This window comes from Bos mutus, chromosome 22 (genome assembly GCF_027580195.1).
Source record: "Bos mutus isolate GX-2022 chromosome 22, NWIPB_WYAK_1.1, whole genome shotgun sequence".
Taxonomy (NCBI): domain Eukaryota; kingdom Metazoa; phylum Chordata; class Mammalia; order Artiodactyla; family Bovidae; genus Bos; species Bos mutus.
Window position 1 is genome coordinate 63,290,768 of NC_091638.1, and position 22,447 is coordinate 63,313,214.

Consider the following 22,447-nt stretch of genomic DNA (forward strand, 5'->3'; position numbering starts at 1 on the left):
GTGTATGTAGCTGGACCTGACTCCCCGGGAGGCAGCAGCACGGGGGTGCCCACAGCCTGCCCTGCATCAGGATCCGCCCCCTCCTCCTCCTGCCCTCAACTCTTCCCGGCGTCAGGGTCTTTTCCAACAAGTGGGCCCTTCGCATCCCTCCCAGGGCTCTCCCCGAGTCCCGCCACCCTGGCCCACCGGTCCCGGGCCCTCCGGGTGCAGCAGAGCCGACGAGCTCTCCCGGAGGCGACGGCCAGGCCTTGCCTCCACGGCTCCAGGGGGGGGGCTCTGGACAGGGCGGGCTCTCACCTCCCCCAGCTCCTCGTGGTCCTGCACCACGTAGGTGGTCCCTCTGCGCCCGGGGCCCACCGGGGCCTCGGACTGGTCGCTCCCGCTCTCGGTCTTCCGGCTGTGGTCGTGGGTCTCGTTATCCGACTCCTCGGCGTTCTCCCTCTCCGACTTGTCCGAGAAAGCGTCGTTTTCCAGGGAGGACCCGTTCAGTCTGGAAGGTGGATGGGGCCCGTGGGCGGCTGGTCACGGTGAGGCCAGGCACCCCCACCTCGGGTGCACACCCAGCACGCCCACCAGGGGCGCCCCTCCCTGCTGGGTGCCTCACCCCCATCCCCGTGTTTAAAAGCCTCGGCGATGGGCACTGGACACTGTTAGTCCCAGTTCACAGATGAACACACTGAGGCTCCAGGGCCCACCTGGAGTGGAGGAGGCCTGCCTTTTGGGCCGGGGCATGGGTGGCCAGACCTCTACGGCGTTTGCTCCCCATCCCCTCCCCACGTACAAGGAGACCCCGCGTGCTGCTGCCAGGAGTCCCCAGCAGGCAGGAGACCCAGGCTCCTGGGAGGGGCTGGCCCCTGCCCCCCGCACCCCTGCTCACGGGAACAGGTCCTGGTCATGGATGGCACCCGAGGCGGGCAGCCCGCAGAGCGAGGAGGGCGACCCGTCTGGCGAGGACCCGGGCTCCCCGTCACGGCCCTGCTTGCAGGTGCTGAGTCGCAGGAGACTGGAGCACCGCAGCGCCAGTTCCAGGGCGTCCAACCAGCAGCGGCCTGCGGGCAAGGGTGGGGTGAGCGGCCCCGAGCTCGCTGCACACGGGCGAGCCCCCTGCCCCGCTGCCTGGGAGCTGGCCCACGCCCACCCTGCCCTTCCTCAACGAGGCGCCCCCACAGGACCCCCTACTCCTGGCACGTGGTTATTCACCTGCTTACAGAGGACTGAGGCCAGGATGGGTGAGTGACTGCCTCAAGGTCACACGCTAAGCAGGACCCCGTGTGCTAAGTCGCTTCAGTCATATTTGACTCTTGGTGCCCCCATGGACTGTAGACCACCTGGATCCTCTGTCCCTTGGGTTCTCCAAGCAAGAATACTGGAGGGGGTTGCCAGGCCCTTCTCCAGGGGATCTTCCCGACCCAGGGATGGAACCCGCATCTCTGGCGTCTCCCGCACTGGCAGGCGGGTTCCTTACCACTAGTGCCCCCTGAGACGTCCTCTGTACCCAGAGGCCCTGCAAGTTCCCACCTACGGAGTCGGGGCCAAGGCCCTCCCAGATGGAAACCACTCCCACAGGTCAGGGCAGGGCCCGGCCTCTGCGGCTGAGGGCTTTAGCAGGCCTGGAGCTCAGGGCAGGAGGGTGGGTGGCAGGCTGGGGAGGGGCCTGCTGAACCAAGGCTGAGGAGGCAGCTCCTGGTGCTGGAAGAGCCCTGGGAGACGAGGGGAGGGCCGACCTGAAGGGCAGAGCGGTGGAGGATGGAGCCAGCCGCCTCCAGTCCCAGCCCTTGTCCCCAGCCTCCTGCTGCCTTCCTGGTGGAGGCTGCCAGCAGGTTAGACCTGGGGTTCAAGCACTTTGAACTCATTTCTTTACTTCTCCGAGCCTTTAAAGTATGACCCTCCTGGAGAAAGAAAGTTTCCTTCCCTAACTCTCCTCCTCCAGGAAGCCCACCCTGATACGCTCAGGGCCTGTTGACGTCCCTCCTCCCTGACCATGGCCCCCAGCCCCATCAGGGACTCGGCTCACGCCTCAGCCCAGCTGGCCTTGTCTGAAGGTTCTCTGCTTGCCTCCCCCAGAAGGTAGTAGGCTCCATGGGAGCCCAGGCCGCCCTGTCCATCCCAGGGCCCAGGAAGGGCGTGGCACCGAGTAGGGGGGCTGGGGACAGAGGGTGGCATTCGAGAGACCCAGGAGTGTCGATGCGGCGTCTGGCCACCAGGGGGCAGCCGGGAGGCCCAGAGTCGCGTGGTCAGGCCAGGCTACCTTGGGCAGCGCCTCGCCCGCCCCGGACCACTGGAGGGAGCCTTGCGCCGGCTCCCCGGGGCAGGAGACAGCGGCGTTTATTCAGGGAGGCCGCGAGAGGGAGCCCCAAGCACGCGCGGATTCAGGAAGGCGCATCCCTCTGTCACGGGCAGTTCAGCCAGCCTGTCTCCCCAGGTCTCCCCAGGTGGTTGGTAAAAGCAGCACCTGGTGATTCAATGGTGCCTGGCACTCAGCCATTGTTATCTGCTAAATAAGGTCATCGGATTCTCATAGCAGCTAAGGATAGGGTGTTACTGCTTTCCCTTTTGTCCATGAGGGAGACTGAGGCTCAGAGAAGGAACAGGTGATTGATGGGCTTGTCCCAACACCAGGCTGCCCCCTTGGATGGCTTCAGGAGGGTCTGAACCGGGGTCCCCTGAACCTGGCTGATCCCTCCACCAAGGGGCGGGGGTGCTTCACATGGGGTCACCGTGGAGACCGGCAGGGCAGGTGGGACTCACCGTCAGACTCGGAGGCAGCCCTGAAGATCAGGTAGCTGCTGGGCAGGGGCTGCGTGATGGAGCCCACGCTCTCGCCTTTGGGGCCCTGGAGAGGCAGAGAGGCGGTGTCACCCGAGGAATCATGCAGGGACGGGGGGAGGCACAGGTCAGGCGGCCATGGGGACCCACACTCACACATGCACAGATGCTTCTGGGGCCTCGGGACCCCCAGGTGGGGTCAGGCCATGTAGACGCAGCAGGTAGCAAGAGCGGTGAGTGGGCGCTCCCTGACCCCCTTCTCAGCTGGAGGCCCCACCCTGGGTTTTTCTCCCTAAGACCCCATTTAGGTGGCCAGAATCAGCACGTGCAAATCCAGGACACTTGGTTAAATTTGAATCTCAGAAAAATTACACATACACAGTTTAAATATATCCCATACACTATTTGGGACATACTTATACTAAAAAAAGAGCCGACTCACTGGGAAAGACCCTGATGCAGGGAAAGATTGGAGGCAAAAGGAGAAGAGGGCGGCAGAAGATGAAATGGTCAGACAGCATCACTGACTCAACAGAAGTGAGTCTGAGTGAACTTGGGGAGATAGTGAAGGACAGGGGAGCCTGGTAGGCTGCAGTCCACGGGGTTGCAAATCGGACATGACTTAGCCACTGAACAACAACATACTAAAAAAACCCTTCTTGATTGCCCTCTGAAATCCGAACGCACCCAGGCATTCTGGACTTCATCTGGCAACCTGACCCGCTCTGGTCCCGGGCTGGGCTGCCCCCGGGTTCCAAAGGGGGACGTCTGGGCCTGGAGCAGCCGCCCTCACATGGCCCCATTCCCCAGCCTCTGGACAGGGCTCGACGTGTGATCTGAACCCATCAGGCCCCCAGGTCCTGAGCAGCCCCCACCCCAACGTGTGTCCCACATGGAAGACCATTGACCACATCAGATCCCCCGGCCGCTGAGTGACTAACCCTTAACTGTCAGCCCAGCTTTGGACCCCTGCTCCTGGGGCCCCAGCACGAGGCTCCTGACTGCCGGCCATGCTCTCCTCCTGCCCAGCACCGCACCCCCCGCCCCGTGGGGCTCTCTCCTCGCCTGGCCCCCCGAGCCCCGGGGCTCGCACTGCGGTACCTTCACAGCCCAGACGGACTGGTCCAGCGGGTGGAAGAGCTTGAAGCAGAAGCCGTCCTTCTTGGAGGGCCTCTCAATGAGCTCACAGCAGTGCAGCAGGACCGTGCCCACCCACTGGCCCACCTTGGGCGTCTTGTAGATGAGCAGCACTCCCGGCTTCAGCACGCACCACAGTTTGGTCCAGCTCTTCAGGGTCCCTCGGATCTGGGGGGAAGGGTGCTGACGTCAACGCCGGCTGGGGACCCCGGGGGCATCTGAACTGCCGTCAACGCTGGGACCCTGGGGGCATCTGAACTGCCGTCAACGCCGGCTGGGGACCCCGGGGCATCTGAACTGCCGTGGAGGGGCAGAAGGACGGGGCCCCAGGCTCTGGGTAGGGTTTTCTTTTAGTTTTTAACAGAAGCTCTAAAAGATGGTGAATCCAAAGAAAGATGCTGCAGCCAGATTTACTGAAGTTCATGGAGCTCAAGTTCAAGTTCCACCTCAAGTTCAACGCCCTGCCCCAGTCCTGAGAGGAACTGGCAATAAGCGGTGACTGCTGTAATTATCAGCCTTGTGATTTTGAACTTTGTGATCATTTCTTTTTTCATTCTAAATTAATATTCACTTTTGTACCTAATTTTTATCCATAATTTTATAGAACAAAAAGAAAAAAGAGCCCACAAAGGCCCAGAGCTCTGCAGACGCCCAGGCTCCCCAGTCTGCTTTCTCCTCTGCCCCTGGCGGGAGCCCCAGAGATTCCACAGCTTTATCCCTACTCTATGGAGGGGGAAACTGAGGCTTGGGGCTGAGGGAGTTGCTCGCAGCCTCAGTGAGGTCTGAACACAGGCCTCTGACCACAGCCCAGGCCTGTCCCCAGAAGCCAGCCCTTCGCCTCCTTCCTGTGTCCCCAGCAGGGGACTCCACCGGACTCTGGGCCCCTCGCAGGTCAGGGGTTTCCCCCACAACCTTAAACAGAAATAGGGTTTCTGTAGGCATGACCGAGCGAAGATGAGGTGCTCCTGGAGCAGGGGCCCTGGTCCAATGACCATGTCCTTGTAAGAGGAGAACAGGACACAGAGACCCAGGAGGAGGCCAGGTGACCACAGAGGCAAAGGCTGGAGGGAGGCGGCCACAAGTCCGGGGACACCCAGGGCCTGCAGAGGCGGGGAGACGCAGGAAGAGCCCTCCTTCTGAGCCTTGGGAAGGAGCCTGTCCCGTCAGGACCTTGATTTGGGGCTTCCGCCTCTGGACCTGGGGGTCCGCTTTGGTTGCTGTAAGCCACCAGCTTGTGGTCCTTGGTCAGGGCTGCCCCAGGACGTGGCCACAGCCTGCAGCGGCCCCCACGCCCAGCCGTCTCCCGAGGGGCTGGTGACTCTGCGGCATCCCTGGGGACAGCCCCCTGATGCAGCCGTGAGGTGGGGGCCCGCGCTCACCTTCAGGCTGTCGGCCATGATGACCACACTGGGGTCCGTCAGGGCGCTGAGCAGCTGCCTGGTGGCGCGCTTCTTCTCCTGGCGGTAGCTCTCCTTTTGCGCCTGGGCCCGGGGCACAGCAGGGGTCAGGGGAGAAGGCCCCGGACTGGCCCTTCCCCGGGGCTCCCACCCACAGGTGTCCAGCTAGGGGACAAGGACGGGTCCCGGGAGAGGACAGGAAACGGGGGCGTGGGGGGGCCAGGGTGCCATCTGCCCCCCTCCCCTCATCAGGCTGGGGGTGGGGGCTGGCCGCACTGGCCCAGGCGCCCCTTCATCAAGCAAATGAGGCCCGCGGCCCCTCCCCGGGCCCAGGCCCACCTTGAGAGCTTCCTTCTTGCTGACCTTGGCTGTCGGGGACACACACTCCCGGTCGGACCCATTGCACAGCCTGTATTCTGCCTGTAGGAGAGACTCAGGTTGGGGCGTGCAGTCCAGGAGGGGAGGTGCTAGGGGTGCAGGCAGCAGGAGGTGGGAGCCCGCTGCTCCCCCCGCCCCACTCCCGGCCAGGGGGAGATGAACGGGAGCTGGGGGGTGGCCCCGGGGGCCGACACTGGGCAAACGGCAGTGACCCTCCCCGCGGTGCCCAGGAGGCGCCCGTCTCAGCTACCGTCGTGCACCCAGCCTCTGGGCAGGGAGGGCTCGTGTGTGTGCAGGGGGACCCCTGTCCCTGGAGCCCTGACAGCAGCTGCTGGTCGGGGGGCAACACCCAGGCCCCCTCCAGCCGTCCAAGGCTGTGGGGTGGGGGAGGGTGGAGCTGCGTCCATAGACGCGGAAGTGACGGGCCCTCAGTCCTTTTACAGATGGGGAAACTGAGGCCGGAGTTGGGGTGTGGGGAGGAAACGTCAGGACTAAAGGCTACGGGTTCCTGCCTGCTTGCAGGTGAGGCCTGCAAGCCCAGGATGGCTGTTACCGTTTCTGGGGGGCAGCATTTGTGGGATCTTAGTTCCCAATCAGGGATCGAACCCGGGCCGCCTGCAGTGAAAACACGGAGTCCTAACCACTGGACCACTAGGGACGTCCTGGGTTTCACATTTTTAAGGGATTGGGGGAAAGAAAAAAAATCAAGGTGAGATGTGGAAATCACGCAGTCCAGATTTCTGCATCCACCAGGGAGGCTCTCCTGGCGCCGGCCATGCCCGTTCCTTCCGCACCGTCCGCGGCTGCGTGAGATCGAGGAGCCGAGTCAGGCCCCGGGCACAGAGTCCTGCAGCCGCCGAGATGGAGACGCTCCCTCTCTGCTCCCCTGCAGAGGCGTCCTGCCCTGCGCTGTCCGCTGGACTGCGTGCCCCCACCCCGAGCCGCCAAGCCAGGGAGCAGGGCCCGGAGGCTGGCCGGCCCTGGCTCTCTCCCTGCAGAGGGTGAGGGGCGTGGACCCCTTGGCTGCCCCATCCTCTGAGGCCGCAGCCACCCTCGTTCACCTAGTTCTGGCCACCACCCGGGCGGGCCCGGCCATGCTGTGTGCTAAGTCGCTTCAGTCGTGTACGACCCTGTGTGACCCCGTGGCCTGTGGCCCACCAGGCTCCTCTGTCCGTGGGATTCTCCAGGCAGGAATCCTGGAGCGGGCTGCCGTGCCCTCCTCCACCCCCATCGTCACTGGGCATCTCAGTGCCCACCGAGGCTGCGGAGCCGGTGGCGGGGCTCTGATCAGAGCTGTCCAGTGGGCCAGCTGTGCCCATGGCACCGCATGCTGGGCAGGGCCTCCAGTGCGGGGTTAGGACGGAGGTAAGGAGGGGTGAGAGCCACGCTGGAGACGACGGATGTATGTGTGAATCACGGCAGCTCTGCCCACACTCCCAGCCACACCCTGCGGCACAGAGGCTCAGAACCTGCCCGCCGTCACACAGCTCCGAAGGGGGCTGGACCCGGGCATCGTCACTCTGCGCGCACTCTCTGAGACCAGTCAGGACATTCGAGAGCCCGGGAAGCCAAGGGCATGGTCAGGGCACCTGGGGGATGCTGTCCCAGAGGAAACCTCTGGACTGAAGCAGGAGTGATGGCAAGGAGCCAGGTGGCAGGCTCTGGGGTCTGGGCTGACGCTCCAGCTCCTGGAGTGCTGGGGCTCATGTGCCCAGAGCCCCGGTTTCCTGAGCACATGCCATGCTATTGCCCCCGCCCGAATGCTCTTCCCTGTTCCCTCCTCAGGCCTCGCGGAGCTGCCTCCCCAGGAGGAAGATGGCTCGGACCACCCTGCTGGCATCAGACCCTGGATACACCACCCACCCCGGCCGGCCCAGCTTCTCCTGCCGTCCCGGCACACGCACGTTTCGGTGACCTGCCAGGAGCTCCACTGTGGACGGCTTCCGCCCAGCACCCCGGCACCAGGAGCTGGGAGCCTGGGGAGTACATCAGGCGAACGCAAGCAGGAACGAACACACCCTCCCCTGCCACTTTCCGGCCACCTGCTTTCCGCCAGATGCAGCTAGAAGGGGCTTGTTTGGGGCGACGGAGGAAGAGAAGGGGACAGTGTGGGGGCCGTGGGGCTGGGAGGAGTGGACGGGGTGGGGTGTCCGTGCCCCTCACCCTCTCCTCCTGGGCCCTGCGAGGCTGCTGGGCTGGGTCACAGCAGCCCTGGGCTGGGGCAGTGCCCTCCACTCCTCCGTCATAAGGGCCAGGCTGGGGACCCTGCCAGGCCCGCCTGCTGGCTCCTGAGGCCGCAGCACGTGTAGGCACAGCAGGGCAAGGACCGGCGCCCTCAGGGGCAAGAGACAGAACCATGAACATGGGGGTCTGACCACTAAAGTGCAGCCGTGGAAAACTCGTTTAAAAAAGTGCTTTACAGAGGCCTACAGGACGTGATGAAGCAACTGCAATCATGTATCTAACAAAGCTCTAGTGTCCAGACATAGGAAGAACTCTTATTAACTCAACACAGTTGGAAGGACTGATGTTGAAGCTGAAATTCCAATCCTCTGGCCACCTGATGTGAAGAACTGCTGCTGCTAAGTCACTTCAGTCGTGTCCGACTCTTCGACCCCATAGATGGCAGCCCACCAGGCTCCCCCGTCCCTGGGATTCTCCAGACAAGAACACCGGGGTGGGGAGGGGACAAACCAGACAAGAACACCGGGGAGAAGAAGGGGACGACAGAGGAGATGGTTGGATGGCATGACCGACTCAACGGACATGAGTTTGGGTAGACTCCGGGAGTTGGTGATGGACAGGGAGGCCTGGCGTGCTGCAGTCCATGGGGTCGCAAAGAGCCGGACACGACTGAGCGACTGAGCTGAACTGGGTGGGTGTGCGCTCAGTCGCTCTCGACCCCATGGACTACAGCCCGCCAGGCTCCTGTGTCCGTGGGATTCTCCAGGCAGGAATCCTGGGAGAGGTTGCCATTTCCTCCTCCAGGGGATCTTCCCCACCCAGGGATCGAACCCAAGGCTGTGGTGTCTCCTGCGCTGGGAGGCAGGCTCTTGACCCCGAGCGCCACCTGGGCAGCTGGCAAAAGACAAGAGCCTGATGCAGAGGTGGACAGAGGGCTTGAAGAGAAGGTTCTCGGGCGGTCGACAAGACAGTGAGAGAACGCCCGTCCCCCTTGGTCCTCAGCAAAGTGCTCACCCGACCACGGTGAGACATCGCTTCACACCCACGGGCACGGCCACGGGGACGACTCCAGACAGAACCGGAGCCGCCGCGTCGGTGCGGGTGTGAGACACGGGTGCCCGCCTTCCCCCCAGCAGGACTGTAACGCGGGGCAGCCGCTGAGGAAGACCGCTCAGCGCTTTCTCCAAGAGGCCAAATACAGAATCTTCTAGAAAGCCATCTTGCCACAGAATTGCCATCTGGCCCAGCAATTCCACTCTGAGGTACAAACTCAAAGAATGAAAGCAGGGACTCAGACACCTGCACGCGTGTGTTCACGGGGAAACGGCCCACATGTGCCCTGTTGACGAGCGGACAACCGCCCGGCTCCATCCAGCCCGTGGACCATGGCTCAGCCCTGACACCCGGCACAGCCTGGACGGGGCTTGGTGGAAGCAGCTCGTCACAGAGCCCCACACGTGGCACGGCCCTGCTGCCACGCCGTGTCCAGCACAGGCAAGTCCGTACACACGCAAAGCAGAGTGGAGGCTGCGGGGCTGTGGGTGGTGGAGGGGACGTGAGTGACCGCTCGTACGGTCACTCTGGGGTGACGGAACCGTTTCTGAGCTTGACAGAGGTGGTGGCTGCACCACAGTGTGGACGCAAGAAATGCTGCTGAATTATTCACTCAAAATGGTTGACTTCATATTACTTGAATTTATATCCTGCAAAACCACATAATATATATTTATTTTTATTTTAATTTTTAAAAATTTATGAAGTATCTAGGGCTTGAGGCTCAGACAGTAAAGAGTCTGCCTGCAATGCAGGAGAGGCAGGTCTGAGCCCTGGGTCGGGAAGATCCCCTGGAGAAGGAAATGGCAACCCACTCCAGTATTCCTGCCTGGAGAATCTCATGGACTGAGGAGCCTGGAGGGCTATGGTCCATGGGGTCGCAGAGAGTCGGACACAACTGAGCGACTAGCACTACACTATGAATGTATGTTAACACATTTACAGGAGACCTGGAAAATACAGAACAAGGTGACATATGGTTCCACTATATATTACAATTATTTTTCATATAATATATGTATTATATGTGTGTGTGTGTGTGTGTATATATGGGTTTCTCAGGTGGGGCAGTGGTAAAGAATCTGCCTGCCGATGCAGGAGACACGGGTTTGATCTCTGAGTTGGAAAGACCAACCACCACCCCCCCACCCCCGGAGGAGGAAATGGCAACCCACTCCAGTACTCTTGCCTGGGAAATCACATGGACAGAGGAGCTTGGTTGGCTACTGTCCATGGGGGCACAGAGTTGGACACGACTGAGTAACTGTGCACACACCCGTGCACGTGTGTATATATACATAAAGACCTACACACTAAATATTTAATATGCTACTAAATATTACATATTATATTAAGCTTATATAGAACATAATACCTACTATTAATGTATTAAAAATGTGTCCATATTAAAAATGGACTGAGCGAGTGGACAACAAACGTTCTGTTTATCATCATACATATATTAGAGTTTGTGTCTCTCCCAGAACTGCGCCCTCTATAGCAGCCCCGAGTCTCTCTTAAGTACCTGGGGCTTCCAGAGCTGTCCTTTCCTTCCTCCCACGGCCCTGGCCGTGTCCAGGCTCACTTGTTTTGTCTGGAGCCTATCTCCCCTCTGGAACGTAAGCTCCGGGAGAGGGGGACTTCGTTTCTTTTTTTGTGGGGGGTGATTTTCTTTATTTTAAAATTTATTTATTTATTTATTTTAATTGGAGGCTAATTACTTCACAATATTGTGGTGGTTTTTGCCAGACATTGACATGAATCAGCCACAGGTGTACATGTGTTCCCCATCCTAAGCCCCTCTCCCACCGCTCTCCCCATCCCATCCCTCAGGGTCATCCCAGTGCACCAGCCCTGAGCGCCCTGTCTCATGCATCAAACCTGGACTGGCGATCTGTTTCACATATGGTAATATACATGTTTCAATGTTATTCTCTCAAATCATCCCACCCTCGACTTCTCTCATGGAGTCCAAAAGTCTGTTCTTTAGACCTGTGTCTCTTTTGCTGTCTCGCATATAGGGTCATCGTTACCATCTTTCTAAATTCCATATATATGCGTTAATATACTGTATTGGTGTTTTTCTTTCTGACTTCGCTCTGTATAATAGACTCCAGTTTCATCCACCTCATTAGAACTGATTCAAGTGCATTCTTTTTAATGGCTGAGTAATACTCCACTGCGTGTTTGCACCACAGCTTTCTCGTCCATTCGTCTGCCGATGGACACCCAGGTTGCTTCCACGGGACTTCATTTCATCCATGACTGTGTCCCTGGCACCTGCAGGTCTTGCCTGGACAGGATGCCCGGATGTCTTGACTGAGGGAGTGAGATCTGACACTTGAACCCAGTGCTCCTGACTGCATTTAAAGTGCTTTCACTGGGTTTCGTGTTTCACTGGGTTGTAGAAGGAGTAACTGCCGGGAGCAGGAGCTCCGCCCCTGGCAAAGGTCATGAGGAAGGAGGCTTGGCATACGCAAAGGCGGAATCGAGCCTCAGGAGTCCCCCTGGAAATTCTCGAGCATCTGCCCCCAAAACCAGAGTCTGCCTACTTTCTGCTTTGTGCTCTCACCTACACCTCTGACTTTACGGGGGGCTGTCCCCAACTACCTCTCTCTGAAAAAAGAGTTAGCTTACAGCTCCAGTTAATAATTCCTGGGTGTGACAGTGTTTCAACCTACAAACTCCTTTGCAAGTCCTCTAGCCTGCCTGAATAGGTTTTTCCCGCCACACGTGATTGTTCAGAGCCTCAGGCCTCATGTGAGAGGCATGAGATGTTCTAAACTGTCTGAATACAGATTCCTTTGAGCAGTTAAAAGATTGATTAGAAATTGTATTGGTGAAGGGTTTTTCACTTGTTGGGCCATGTTTGCTGCTAAGTTTCCATATCCCTTACCTGCTGTGTCCCTGGCAGTGTATCTATTAATATAATTGGTGTAAGTAGTAGCTTTAATGTTTGTAACCTTGGACCCTTGAGTTAATTCTTTTCTTGATTGAGCCCACCACACCTTTGCCCTATAGGAATGCAACTTTATCTAATGCTTTTGGAGGGTGGCGCCTGACTTTAGAATAATCACCTTTAGAGAAAAATAAGTTTCTTAAAATGTTAACAGGCTTCCAGGCCAGAAGATGATGCAAATCACCTAAACTTTTGCATATGGTAAGTTTGCAGGAAGAAAGCCTGGCTTACTGCAGGACTCTACCCCTTCCCCCATTATCCTCTATGCATAACTTAAGGTATAGAAACTACTTTGGAAAATAAAGTGCGGGCCTTGTTCACCGAAACTTGGTCTCCCCATGTCGTTCTTTCTCTCACCTTCTGGCTGAATTATTCAGCCTCTTTTCTCCACTGAATTTCCTCACTGAACTATCCTTATTTCAGCCTCTTTTCTCCACTGAATTTCTTCATTGAGCTATCCTTATTTAACCACTCTTTATATCCTTAATTAACGTTTAATTAAGCAATTGTTTTCTGATCCTCGCCGCCGCCGTCCCGCTTGGAATTCCCTGGATCCACCAGGGCTGGACCCCGGCAAGTAACCATGTTTTCACGGTTTTTATGAATCTACATCTAAACTAATAAATGTGTCCGTTGACAGATGGTTGGAGAAACAGAACATAGGCCAACCACACGATGGAACATTACTCGGCCGTAAAAAGGCAGAGAATTCTGACACAGCTACAAGCTGGACGAGCCTTGAGGACACGATGCTCAGTGAAATAAGCCAGACACAAAGAAGGCGATCACAAATCCGCCGGGAATCCACCCACATGAGGTCCCTAAAGTCGTCAAGTTCACAGTGAAAGAGACTGCGGAGGGGGCGGGGAGCGAGTGCTGGGGGGGAGCGAGTGCTGGAGGGGGCGGGGAGCGAGTGCTGGTGGGGCGGAGGCGAGGGCATCTGCTTTCTAAGATGCTAGGGTTCTCAGGAGGGATGGTGGTGACAGTGCGGGTGTGCTTAGCGCCCCTGAGCCGTGCGCCTGACATGGTTAGGATGGTGCGTTTCGCTACATATATTTCACTGTAATCAAAACAAGTTTTTAAATTAAACAAATTCCACACGAATGCAGGCATTCCCAGTGTGCTCTTAGCAGTGGGCAGCCCTGGAGGCTGAGGTGGGGGACACTGGCTGTGTCCCCCACTAACCCCTTGTCTGGCAGAGTGGGGCATGGGGTCCCAGAGGAGCCAGGCTGCAGTCACGGGGTCCTATGGGTGGCCAGAGTGGGGAGAACTGGCCTCTGTGTGCCCCCAGCCCCACAGCCAGAACTGGGGTCTCAAGCCAGGGGCCACAGCTCCTTTGACCTGAGACCCTCTGCAGGGAGGAAGCGCATGTCTAACACCCCACACCTGTGCCTGGGCCCCCGCACCCTCCCTGGATTGAAGCTTCTGCCTGGAGGGGTACGGCTGGGTCCCCCTGAGAGGCACTGGGCTGTGGAGCATGTGGGGTGTGTGTGCATGTGTCTGTGTGTATATGTTCATCTGTGCATAGTGTATGTGTCTGTATGTGTGTGCACGCAGGCATCCACATGCATGTGTGTATGTGTGTGTGCAGGTGTATCTCTGTGTGCATGTGTTTATCTGTGCATAGTACACGTATCTGTATGTGTGTGTATGTGTATCTGTGTGTGCAGGAATATCTCTGTGCGTATCTGTGTGTACATGTTTATCTGTGCATAGTACACGTATCTGTATGTGTGTGTATCTGTGTGTGGATGCGTATCTGTGTATCTGTGTGTATATGTTTATTTGTGTGTGGTATATGTATCTGTATGTATGTGTATTTGTGAGTATCTGTGTATGTATGCATGAAGTGAAGTCGCTCAGTCGTGTCCAACTCTTTGCGACCCCATGGACTGTAGCCTACCACGCTCTTCCATCCAGGGGTTTTCCAGGCAATAGTACTGGAGTGGATTGCCATTTCCTTCTCCAGGGGATCTTCCCGACCCAGGGATCGAACCCAGGTCTCCCTCATTGTAGACAGACGCTTTACCGTCTGAGCCACCAGGGAAGATAATTATGCATATCTGTGTGCATATTTGTGTGTGTATGTTTATCTGTGCATAGTACACGTATCTGTATGTGTGCGTATCTGTGTGTGGAGGCACATCCGTGTGTATCTGTGTGTATGTTTATTTGTGTGTAGTATATGTATTTCTATGTACGTGCATCTGTGTGTATCTGTGTGTGTGTGCCCATGTGTGTGCTTTTCCAGATCATTGCATGGCCCTGAGAGGGGGCAGGTGCGGGCAGAGTGCAGGCAAAGCCAGAGGCGGAAGTGCTGAGCCCCGGGCGGGTTCCTTATGACAGCAGGCCCGGCCCCCTGGTGCCGTAACTCTCTGTCCCCAAGCCCTCTCTGGGCCCCATCTCCCGTCCTGTGTCACTCCAAAAAGGCAGCTTGGAGAAGGCAGCTCACACGCTGTGACTCTGGCTCCAGGAGCCTCCATGATTCAGAGCAGAGAGCTGGGGTGGCAGCTGGGCCAGGCGCCTGCTGCCCATGCCTCGGGCACTTCCTGCCGCCCTCGGGCAGGCCCCCTGTCCCGGAACCCCCCACAGCCGGGCTCTTACCGGTGGCACCTTCGTGGCAGAGCCTGGGGTTGGGGGCCCTTCATCCCGGGTCGGTGATGGGCCATGGGGCTCCATGTCCTTCCCTGCAAGAGAGCGGCCAGTGTGAGGCCCGGGGCAGGGCTGCCCAGTGCACGGCAGGCAGGGCTCGGGCACCAGTAGCCTGGGCAGGGCAGGAAGCCAGCCCGGGAGGTGGTTGCGGAACCAGAGATCTAATAACCACCAGCCAGCCACACAGGGTGTCACCACAGGGAGGGGGGGTCACTGCTGGGAGGGGGGTCACTGCTGGGAGGGGGGGTCACCGCAGGGAGGGGTGTGTACTGCTGGGAGGGGGTATCACCACTGGGAGGGGGGTGTCACTGCTGGGAGGAAGGGGGGGTCACTGCTGGGAGGGGGTATCACCACTGGGATGGGAGTCACTGCAGGGAGGGGGGGTCACTGCTGGGTGGGAATCCCAGGCCAGGGTGGCCTGGCCTTTGGGGTTCTGCGAGGCAAGCCCCAGTTTGCAGGTCCAGGGCACCCAGACTACAGCTGACCCCCTCCCACAGCCCAGTCCTCCGGCTGGAGCCCCAGTGCCCCCAGTGCCGGCCTCTCGGAGAGGGGTGGGTGGATACTGTCCCCATGCCCTTTCCCAGCAGGAGTCCTCTCCGGGTTGACTGAAAGGTGGGAGAGGGGCCTGAGGTGCCCGGATTCGATCCTGGGGGGAGTGGCTGCCCCACCCGCCGCTCGTTTCTAAAGCCCAGGTTTACAGGCAGGAAGAAGCGGGCGACACTCCCGCCTGCTTCCTGCGGCTGGTGGCTGATTGCCTGGTCCCTGCACGGGAGCGGACATGGCAATGACCAGGGGAGAACCACGCTGACTGGGAAGCGAGAAGAGGGCCCACAGAGGGCAATGTCTGCAGACCCCCTTCCCCGCAGCCCTGGCCTGAGAGCCTCGCTCTGCAGAAAAGCCAGCGTGGAGACGGGGAGTGGTGAGCCCGTCCTGCAGCCAGGCGCGCTGGGGCAGAGAGGTCACCAAGGAGCACGCGCCCCTGCACTCGGCCCTGCGTCCCCTCCCCTGACCACAGCCCGGGGCTGGCTGCTGACGGGGGCCCCCTCCATGCCCCAGGGGCCCTGTCATCCAGGCGCACTGGATTCAGGAGCTGTTGTGGGGGACCCGGCCTGGGGCTGTCGGGGGCAGCCTCCCAGAGTGGATGCTACCACCTGAGCTGGGCGGATGCAGGGGCCCCGTGGGAGCGGGGAGCGGGCCGCCCCACAGTCAGAGGCTGGCACCGGCTCCTCTCTCTGCCTGTCCATGCCCACCTCCGTGCCCTGCCCATCACACCTGCCACCCGGGCCTGTGCTTCTTCCAGGGGCTGGAGGGGCTGGGGTCCCTTCCTCGGCTCCAAAGCAGGTGATGGGAGCAGGGTAGGTGGGCGGCACCAGAGGGGGCCCCTCTCCCACCCCCTCGGGGCCACCAGAAGGACACGCTGGGCTCTGTGGGGGCGGCGGTGGGGCGTTGGGATGGGGGTGGGTGGTCAAGGCCCGGAGCTGTGAGAGCGGCGGCCGGCTCAGGTGGCCTGCGCGCTTTATCTCCAAGCACGACAGCAGCGGGTCTGAACTGGCCCCACCCAGGGCCCAGGACTCTGCTGCAGCTAGCGCGAGTCCTAATATTCCCCGACTTCATAGATGAGGAAACCGAGGCCCTGCCGCTGGACCGGGGTCCCCCAGCCTGAGGGTGGGGGCTGCGGTCAGGGTGCCTGACCACCGCACCGCACTGCCTCTGCAGGGACAAGGATCTGCCTCCAGGCCTGGACGGGGAGCCCCCTGCTCGACCTCCACAGCCAAGTGGGCGAAACCTGGCCTCCTAGGTCACGGAGTTCTCCGGCCCTACGAGCCTTCTGTTCATTAACCCCGCATGGTGGACGCCCTCCCTCCCTGACCAGGACAGCACAGAGAGGGCAAGGGACCTGTCCGAGGTCACACGGTCCGGGATGACCCCGCCCCTCCCGCGGCCTCCAGGTGACCGCATCCCCCCATGGGCACTGACCTGGACCCACATCGACCTCATGTTCTCCACCCACGAGCAGGTTCCGGCTGAGCTTCTGCGGGGTGGACGAGGGCGGACACAGCGAGAAGCGTCGTCGCAGGAAGGCCTCCTCCTTCATGGCGTGGGCGCAGGGCGGCTTCTGAAAGGAAGGAGGGGGCGCTGGTCACACCTTACGCCGAGCCCGGGACAGCCTGTGGCCTGGAGGCCGCGGGCATCCGCCACCCGCCCGGCAAGGGGACCAGAGACACCAGAGTCAGGGCCCCATCATACAGTCAGGTCCAAAACGGGACGTGAGGGGCCCCAGGGGCCTGCGGAGCGGTCACCCAGGGAGGCCGCACGAGAGAGTGCAGGCTTTTCAGGGCCCGAGTCGGAAGCCAGGCCCCGACCAGCCAGTTTGGCCATCACAGCTATGGCAGGACCCTCTGCCCTCCACCCAAGGGCTGGCACTAAAGCGGCCCTGTCGGACCCTGGACACGGCGAAGCGTGGGCCACCCGCCGTCCCCTCCCTGGGGATGGAGCTCCGGGTTGGGGGTCAGCGTTGATGCACAAGGGGAGGGCGGAGCGCTGCCCGAGAGGGGGCCGCAGGAGGGCGAGACAGGCGGCCCAGGGCGCCAGGGGCCGCGGGTGAGGGCTGGGGCTGGCCCTGACTCCGGCCTGCCCAGCCCACCTAAGGACGCCGTGAGACCACCCCCCAGCCCTCCCCTGCTTCAGCTCCTTGGTTGGGTTTCCGACACCTGCACCCAAAGCGCCTGGAGAGAAAGTGCAGGTGAATTTAGGGCGAGGTCGGCCCAAGTCACTTGCCTGCCTCCCAGCTCCCCTGCGATGCCGGCCACGAGCTCCCGGTCCGACGGGCCACGCCCTCCCGGCTCTGCCCCCACCACGCCTTCCCGGCTCCGCCCCCATCTCGCCCGCGCCCCTCGCAGCCCCACCTTGAGCAGGGCCAGGGCCAGCCGGTGGACGTCAGCCCGATTTACAGAAGAGAAAATCATGGCCCCCAGAGCCCTGTGGTCGCAGCCGCCAGGTACTGGCAGAGCGGGGACTCGGGCCCGATGCTGCACTCTATCCTCTCCCTGAGGACGTGCTGCACGGAGGCTGGCTGACCAACCTCTCTTCCAAGCCTGGGGGTGCCCCCTGCCGCCTCCCCGGGTGGGCGATGGCTTCCTGCCAAGCCCAGAACAAAGGCCCCACTTTCTCCCACGGCCCTGGGCCTTCCTGGGGTGGGAGCAGCAGATAGCAGCCTTTCCTGCTGGGACAGTGGGTGCCTGGGTGGGGCTTCTGGAGGGGCAGGGTGGCCCAGGGCTCCATCCGCAGCCCCAGGACCTTCTCTGTGCTTCCTGCCCAGGGGTCCTGGGGCCCCCGAGGTGCAGCTGGGCCTAGTGGCCTCCCCTTCCTCACCACTGCGGTGTCACCTGGCCAAGCTGGTTACCTGTGCCGTTTTACAGATGGGGATACTGGTTTCAGAGAGGTTGGGTATTTTTTTCTGAGAATCATCTCAAACCTGGCTCCTGAGTTCCCACCCCCACCCCCATCGGTTCAGCCAGGTTTCTAGCAAACCCACTGCCGGGGAAGGTGAGGGTGGGCGTCTGGGGTCCAGCCCCTGCTGGTCGGAGTCCTGGTGAACACTCACTGCTTGCCCAGGTGCGTCTCAGGCCAGGGAGCCAGCACCTGAGAGGCGGCGCTGCCTTCCCACTCCTGCAGCCGGGCTCTCGCAAGCACTGGGCTGGCAGCCAAGGTGAGTCCGACGTGGTCCTGCCCGGGGGCCCAGGGTGTGCGATGAGGGATGACACGGGTAGGCTGCCCTCACCAGGAGCCTCTCGTCTCTCAGGGGCTGAGTCTTGCAAACTGGGGGCGGGCAGAGGGGCTCCTGCCCTCAGCTCCCTAATCTGGTCACGGGCCCTGGCTCCACTGGGGGGCGGGCACAGAGGCCCCTGGCTGCCTCTCTCCTCAGGTCCTAAGGCATGTCTTCCCCCGGCGCAGATAACAACCGGGGACCAGTGGCCTCACTGGTCTGGGAGCACCCCATCTGCTTGTCCACAGCATCTTCCCTCCCACCTTCCCTCTCTCCCTTACATCCACCCATTATTCCACCCATCCATCCAGTCACCTTCCCACCTGTCCATCCATTTAACCAACTTCCTAGCCATCCATTTATCCAGTCATCTATCCATCCATCCATCCATCCGTTCATTAATTCACTCATCCATCTACCCACCCATCCATCCATCCACCCATCTACCCATCCATCCATCCATCCATCCAGTCTCTCCCCTCCACCACCCCCGGTGAATCTCTCTAGATAGTCAGTGAGCAGCCTCATTTCCTTTCTTCCCTTCCTTCCTGCTACTGCTAAGTCACTTCAGTCATGTCCAACTCTGTGTGACCCCATAGACGGCAGCCCACCAGGCTCCCCTGTCCCTGGGATTCTCCAGGCAAGAACACCGGAGTGGGTTGCCATTTCCTTCTCCAATGCATGAAAGTGCAAAGTGAAAGTGAAGTCGCTCAGCCGTGTCCGACCCTCAGCGACCCCATGGACTGCAGCCTCCCAGGCTCCTCCGCCCATGGGATTTTCCAGGCAAGAGCACTGGAATGGGGTGCCATTGCCTTCTCCATCAGACACATCAGTGGTGACATCTCCATGGCTGAACTGCTGGCCCAGAGCAGACAGCCCCAATCCGAGGGCAGTGCCAGGACGCACCTGTGGATACCCGCTCTGTGTCCTGACTCCCCAGACCAGGCGCAGGCCTCCGCAGGCCCCCTCTGACCTGCTTGGATGGCAGGGGTGGCTCCTCTCCAGCAGGGCCTCAGGGGCTGCCCAGTGCCCACCCCTGGCTGCCATCCATGGTCTCCTTTAAGGCCATGGAGGCGGAGACGCTGCTCTGTTCATTTCAGAGGTACATCCAGGCCTGCTCTCCCCAGGGCTCCTCTGTGCCTTTGGAGCACAGTCCGGCCTCTGTCTCCTGGTCCCTGTTTTCCAGACCATCAGGTCCCCGGCCTGCTCCTCCCACCTCATTCCCTGCCTGGCTCCATCACCCACTCTGCCCCAGCCACACTGGTCCCCTTTATGCTCCTCAAACATGCCCGTGCCCGCTGGGGCTTCTGCTTGGACGCGGCCCCCCCCGAACGCCCTCACCCACATCTCCGTCTGTCTGGTTGGCCGGGTCCTTCTCGAATTCCACCCTTGGATCAAATGTCACTTCCCAGAAGGCTGCCACCCGCCCCCCGCCCCTGTCTCACACGACTCCACGTCCCCGCGGCGCAGTCCAAGTTGCTGCCGTGTCACTCCGCGTTCCTTCGTCTGTTAGCTCTCCTCCCCCACAGGACACAAGCTCCAGGGAGGGGACAGCGCTGTCCCTCCTGTCTGCTGTGTCTCCATAGAGCCAGGCCCAGGGACTGGCAGGGGGCACGAGGGCAAGGAGACCCTGGGACCTGGGGTGAAGAAGGCAGCCCAGTTGCCCCTGGGCTTAGGGCCTCCTCCTCCTCCGTGGGTCCAGGGAGGGGGGACCTCAGAGAGGCGGTCAGGGTCGGTCTGGGGCCGATTTCCACGGGAACCCTGGTGAAGTTCCTCCTGCCACGCCTGGTGCAGATGAGGCCCTGCCCTCCACGCACCGCCAGGAGGCAGGAGGAATCCGGCTGCGCCTGGAGGATCTGCAGACCCTCGGAGGCTCCGAGCCGGGAGGACCGCCGGCCTGATGCTGGGCTGACTGAGCCCTGGGCGGCGGTTCCCCTTGTCCTGGGGAAAGCTGAAGGCTTGCAGCGCTGGAAGGGGAGACCCCTATGGGAGCCAGTCCGTGACGATGGAGATAAGGATGGAGGAAGGAAGAACGGATGGGTGAGGAAACAGACTTCCCAGCTGGGCCAGCGGCAGTCAGGACCGCACCCACGGTGGGCAGCCCTCTCCCTCTGTCCTGGCCTGGGCGCCAGCTGCCCAAGCACTCAGGGCACTCTCTCTGGAGGGCACACTCTCTCTGGCCCCGCCGTGGGCACTTGGAGCCTTGATTCCTCCCACCTGGGCTGTCCGAGGCCACTGTGCACCTTCCTCTCGTTGGCCTCTCTGGCCTCTGAGGGCCGGGCTGAGCTCTTGTGATAGTAACAGCCTCCCGTTGCCCTTGGTCACTGGGACGACTCTCATCTGCCCAGCTGGCCCTCGGTCGATGGCCCTCAAGTCCTTCCCCAGGGGCCGTGAAGGACGCCGATCCCACCATCCGGCTGTGGCTTCGTCTGGTGCTTATGATCACGGAGTCCAAGGGTCTGAGTGGACACTGTGGGGCCTGGAGGGATGGTCCCCAGCACAGCCCGTGTGTGGGGCCCTGATACCCCGGTGAGGAGCCTCGGGCATTTCTTCAAGAGGGGAGCCACAGTCCAGAGACCCCGGGGCCCCCAAGGGGGGCTCACTGTGGAGGCCAGGAGGCGGGGTGGAGGTGGGGAGGGGAGCCCATCCCTGCCGAGCGCAGAGGAGGGGTCTGCAGACCGGGAGCCCCCAGGGAAGCCACTACACTGCCGGCTTGGACCCACGGCCTGGGAAGGCACGAGCTGCAAAGCTGAGGGCGCAGGTGCGGCAGGCTTCCACCTCACCTCCACGGTGGGCGGAGGGGGTGCTGCTGGGGGCCCACCCAGCGGGCAGGAACCCCAGCCCTGGGGTGCAGGTGGGGGACATTAGTGGAGCCCAGGAGGGGAGGCAGCCCTGACTCCTGGCTCGGCCCCTTCTCCCCGCCCTACCTGCCCTGGTCTGAGCAGGCTCCTCAGTTCCGTGTCCCCCCAGGGCCTGAAAGCTCCCCAATGTCGGGGGCAGCTGGGTCCCACGCAGTGCCGGCCCAGAGACAGACTACAGGTCAGGCTCTGAGCTGCCTGGCCCAGCCCCGTGTCTCTGAGCTCCAGCACCGGCTCGGGCACCTGGCAGGTGACAAGCTCTCTGTCTTGAGCCAAGGCCGAGTGGCCAACAGCTAGGCGGGGAGAGCAGGCACAGCGCCCACAGTGTCCCACTTGGGGGCCCATACACTGCCTGTGCTGACCTGCTGGAAGCTGCCTTCCGAGCAGTCTGTGCCTCTAAACGCTGTCCCCTCCCTCCACCCTCCGACGCCCACTTTCCAGCCAGAACAACGCGATCCTCATGACGAAAGGTCGCTGGGGCGTTGGCGGCTACACTGGAAGGACGCGCAGCCCGCTTCTCCGGGGCTGGAATCCGCAGGGCCACAGTGGCCTGGGCAGGTGGGAAGGGCTGAGGCTCTGGGAAGGAATCCCACAGAACCCCGGGCTTGCTGCACATCCCGCTTTGCGGCGTGGAAGTGGGTGGGGGGCATCCCGCCTTGCCTGCAATGTCTGCGTGGCCTCTGTTAGGTCCCTATTTGTGAAGGTGGGGGTTGCTCTGAATGGAGGTGACAAAGTCCCCTGCAGAGGCTGACGGGCCAACCCAGGGTGCCCACGGCTGCCTGGTTAGCGTTCCCACCGCTGGCCCAGGGTCACACCGGCCCAGTTGTGCTGGCGGAAGCAGGGGAGGTGTTCCTGGGCAGTGGAGGGGCGGTGCTGGGCTGCTGGGGGCTCTCCATGAATCAATGGAGGTGGGAGAAGCAGGCACGTACAGCCTGGCCCCCACACCACCAACGTGCCCACACTCACAGTGCATCCACTTCTGCTTGAACGGAATGATTATGAAAGGCGAGGGGCGAAATGCCCCCAAATCACAGATGAGCTCGAGGATGAAGCCTGCTTGCTTGGCTCTCTGTCTGCACACCCAACGGAGGGTCAGCAGAGCCCAGGGAAGGATGGCAGTTGTCAGGGAAAGGACCCCGGCCGCCGTGTCCACACCAATCTGCATTCCAGAAATTTGCTGGGGCCCCAAGGCTGGCGACCATGGGGTCCCTGCCCAGAGGAGCCTCATAAAGGTCCAGAAACACACCCTGCCTACTGTCGCCTGGCTGGTCCCAGCATTTGGGGCTCAAACTGGGCA

The 22,447-nt window shown here is 61.0% G+C and overlaps 1 protein-coding gene across 2 annotated transcripts in view; it reads right to left on the bottom strand.

The window, feature by feature from the left end:
- The window catches only part of OSBPL5 (oxysterol binding protein like 5), a 66,291-nt gene that overhangs the window by 16,499 nt on the left and 27,345 nt on the right, over positions 1–22,447 (bottom strand). Inside the window, exons 2-9 of one of the 2 annotated variants that reach the window (XM_070358881.1) lie at positions 16,504–16,642; positions 14,479–14,561; positions 5,664–5,720; positions 5,283–5,384; positions 3,868–4,071; positions 2,749–2,833; positions 878–1,049; positions 298–490 (exon numbers count right to left, since the gene is read on the bottom strand). In XM_070358881.1, the coding sequence (XP_070214982.1) occupies positions 298–490; positions 878–1,049; positions 2,749–2,833; positions 3,868–4,071; positions 5,283–5,384; positions 5,664–5,720; positions 14,479–14,561; positions 16,504–16,621 (1,014 nt within the window). In that variant the 5' untranslated portion in view covers positions 16,622–16,642. Of the gene's footprint in view, positions 1–297; positions 491–877; positions 1,050–2,748; positions 2,834–3,867; positions 4,072–5,282; positions 5,385–5,639; positions 5,721–14,478; positions 14,562–16,503; positions 16,643–22,447 lie in introns of both variants that reach the window. The other variant, XM_070358880.1, reaches the window with a different exon arrangement.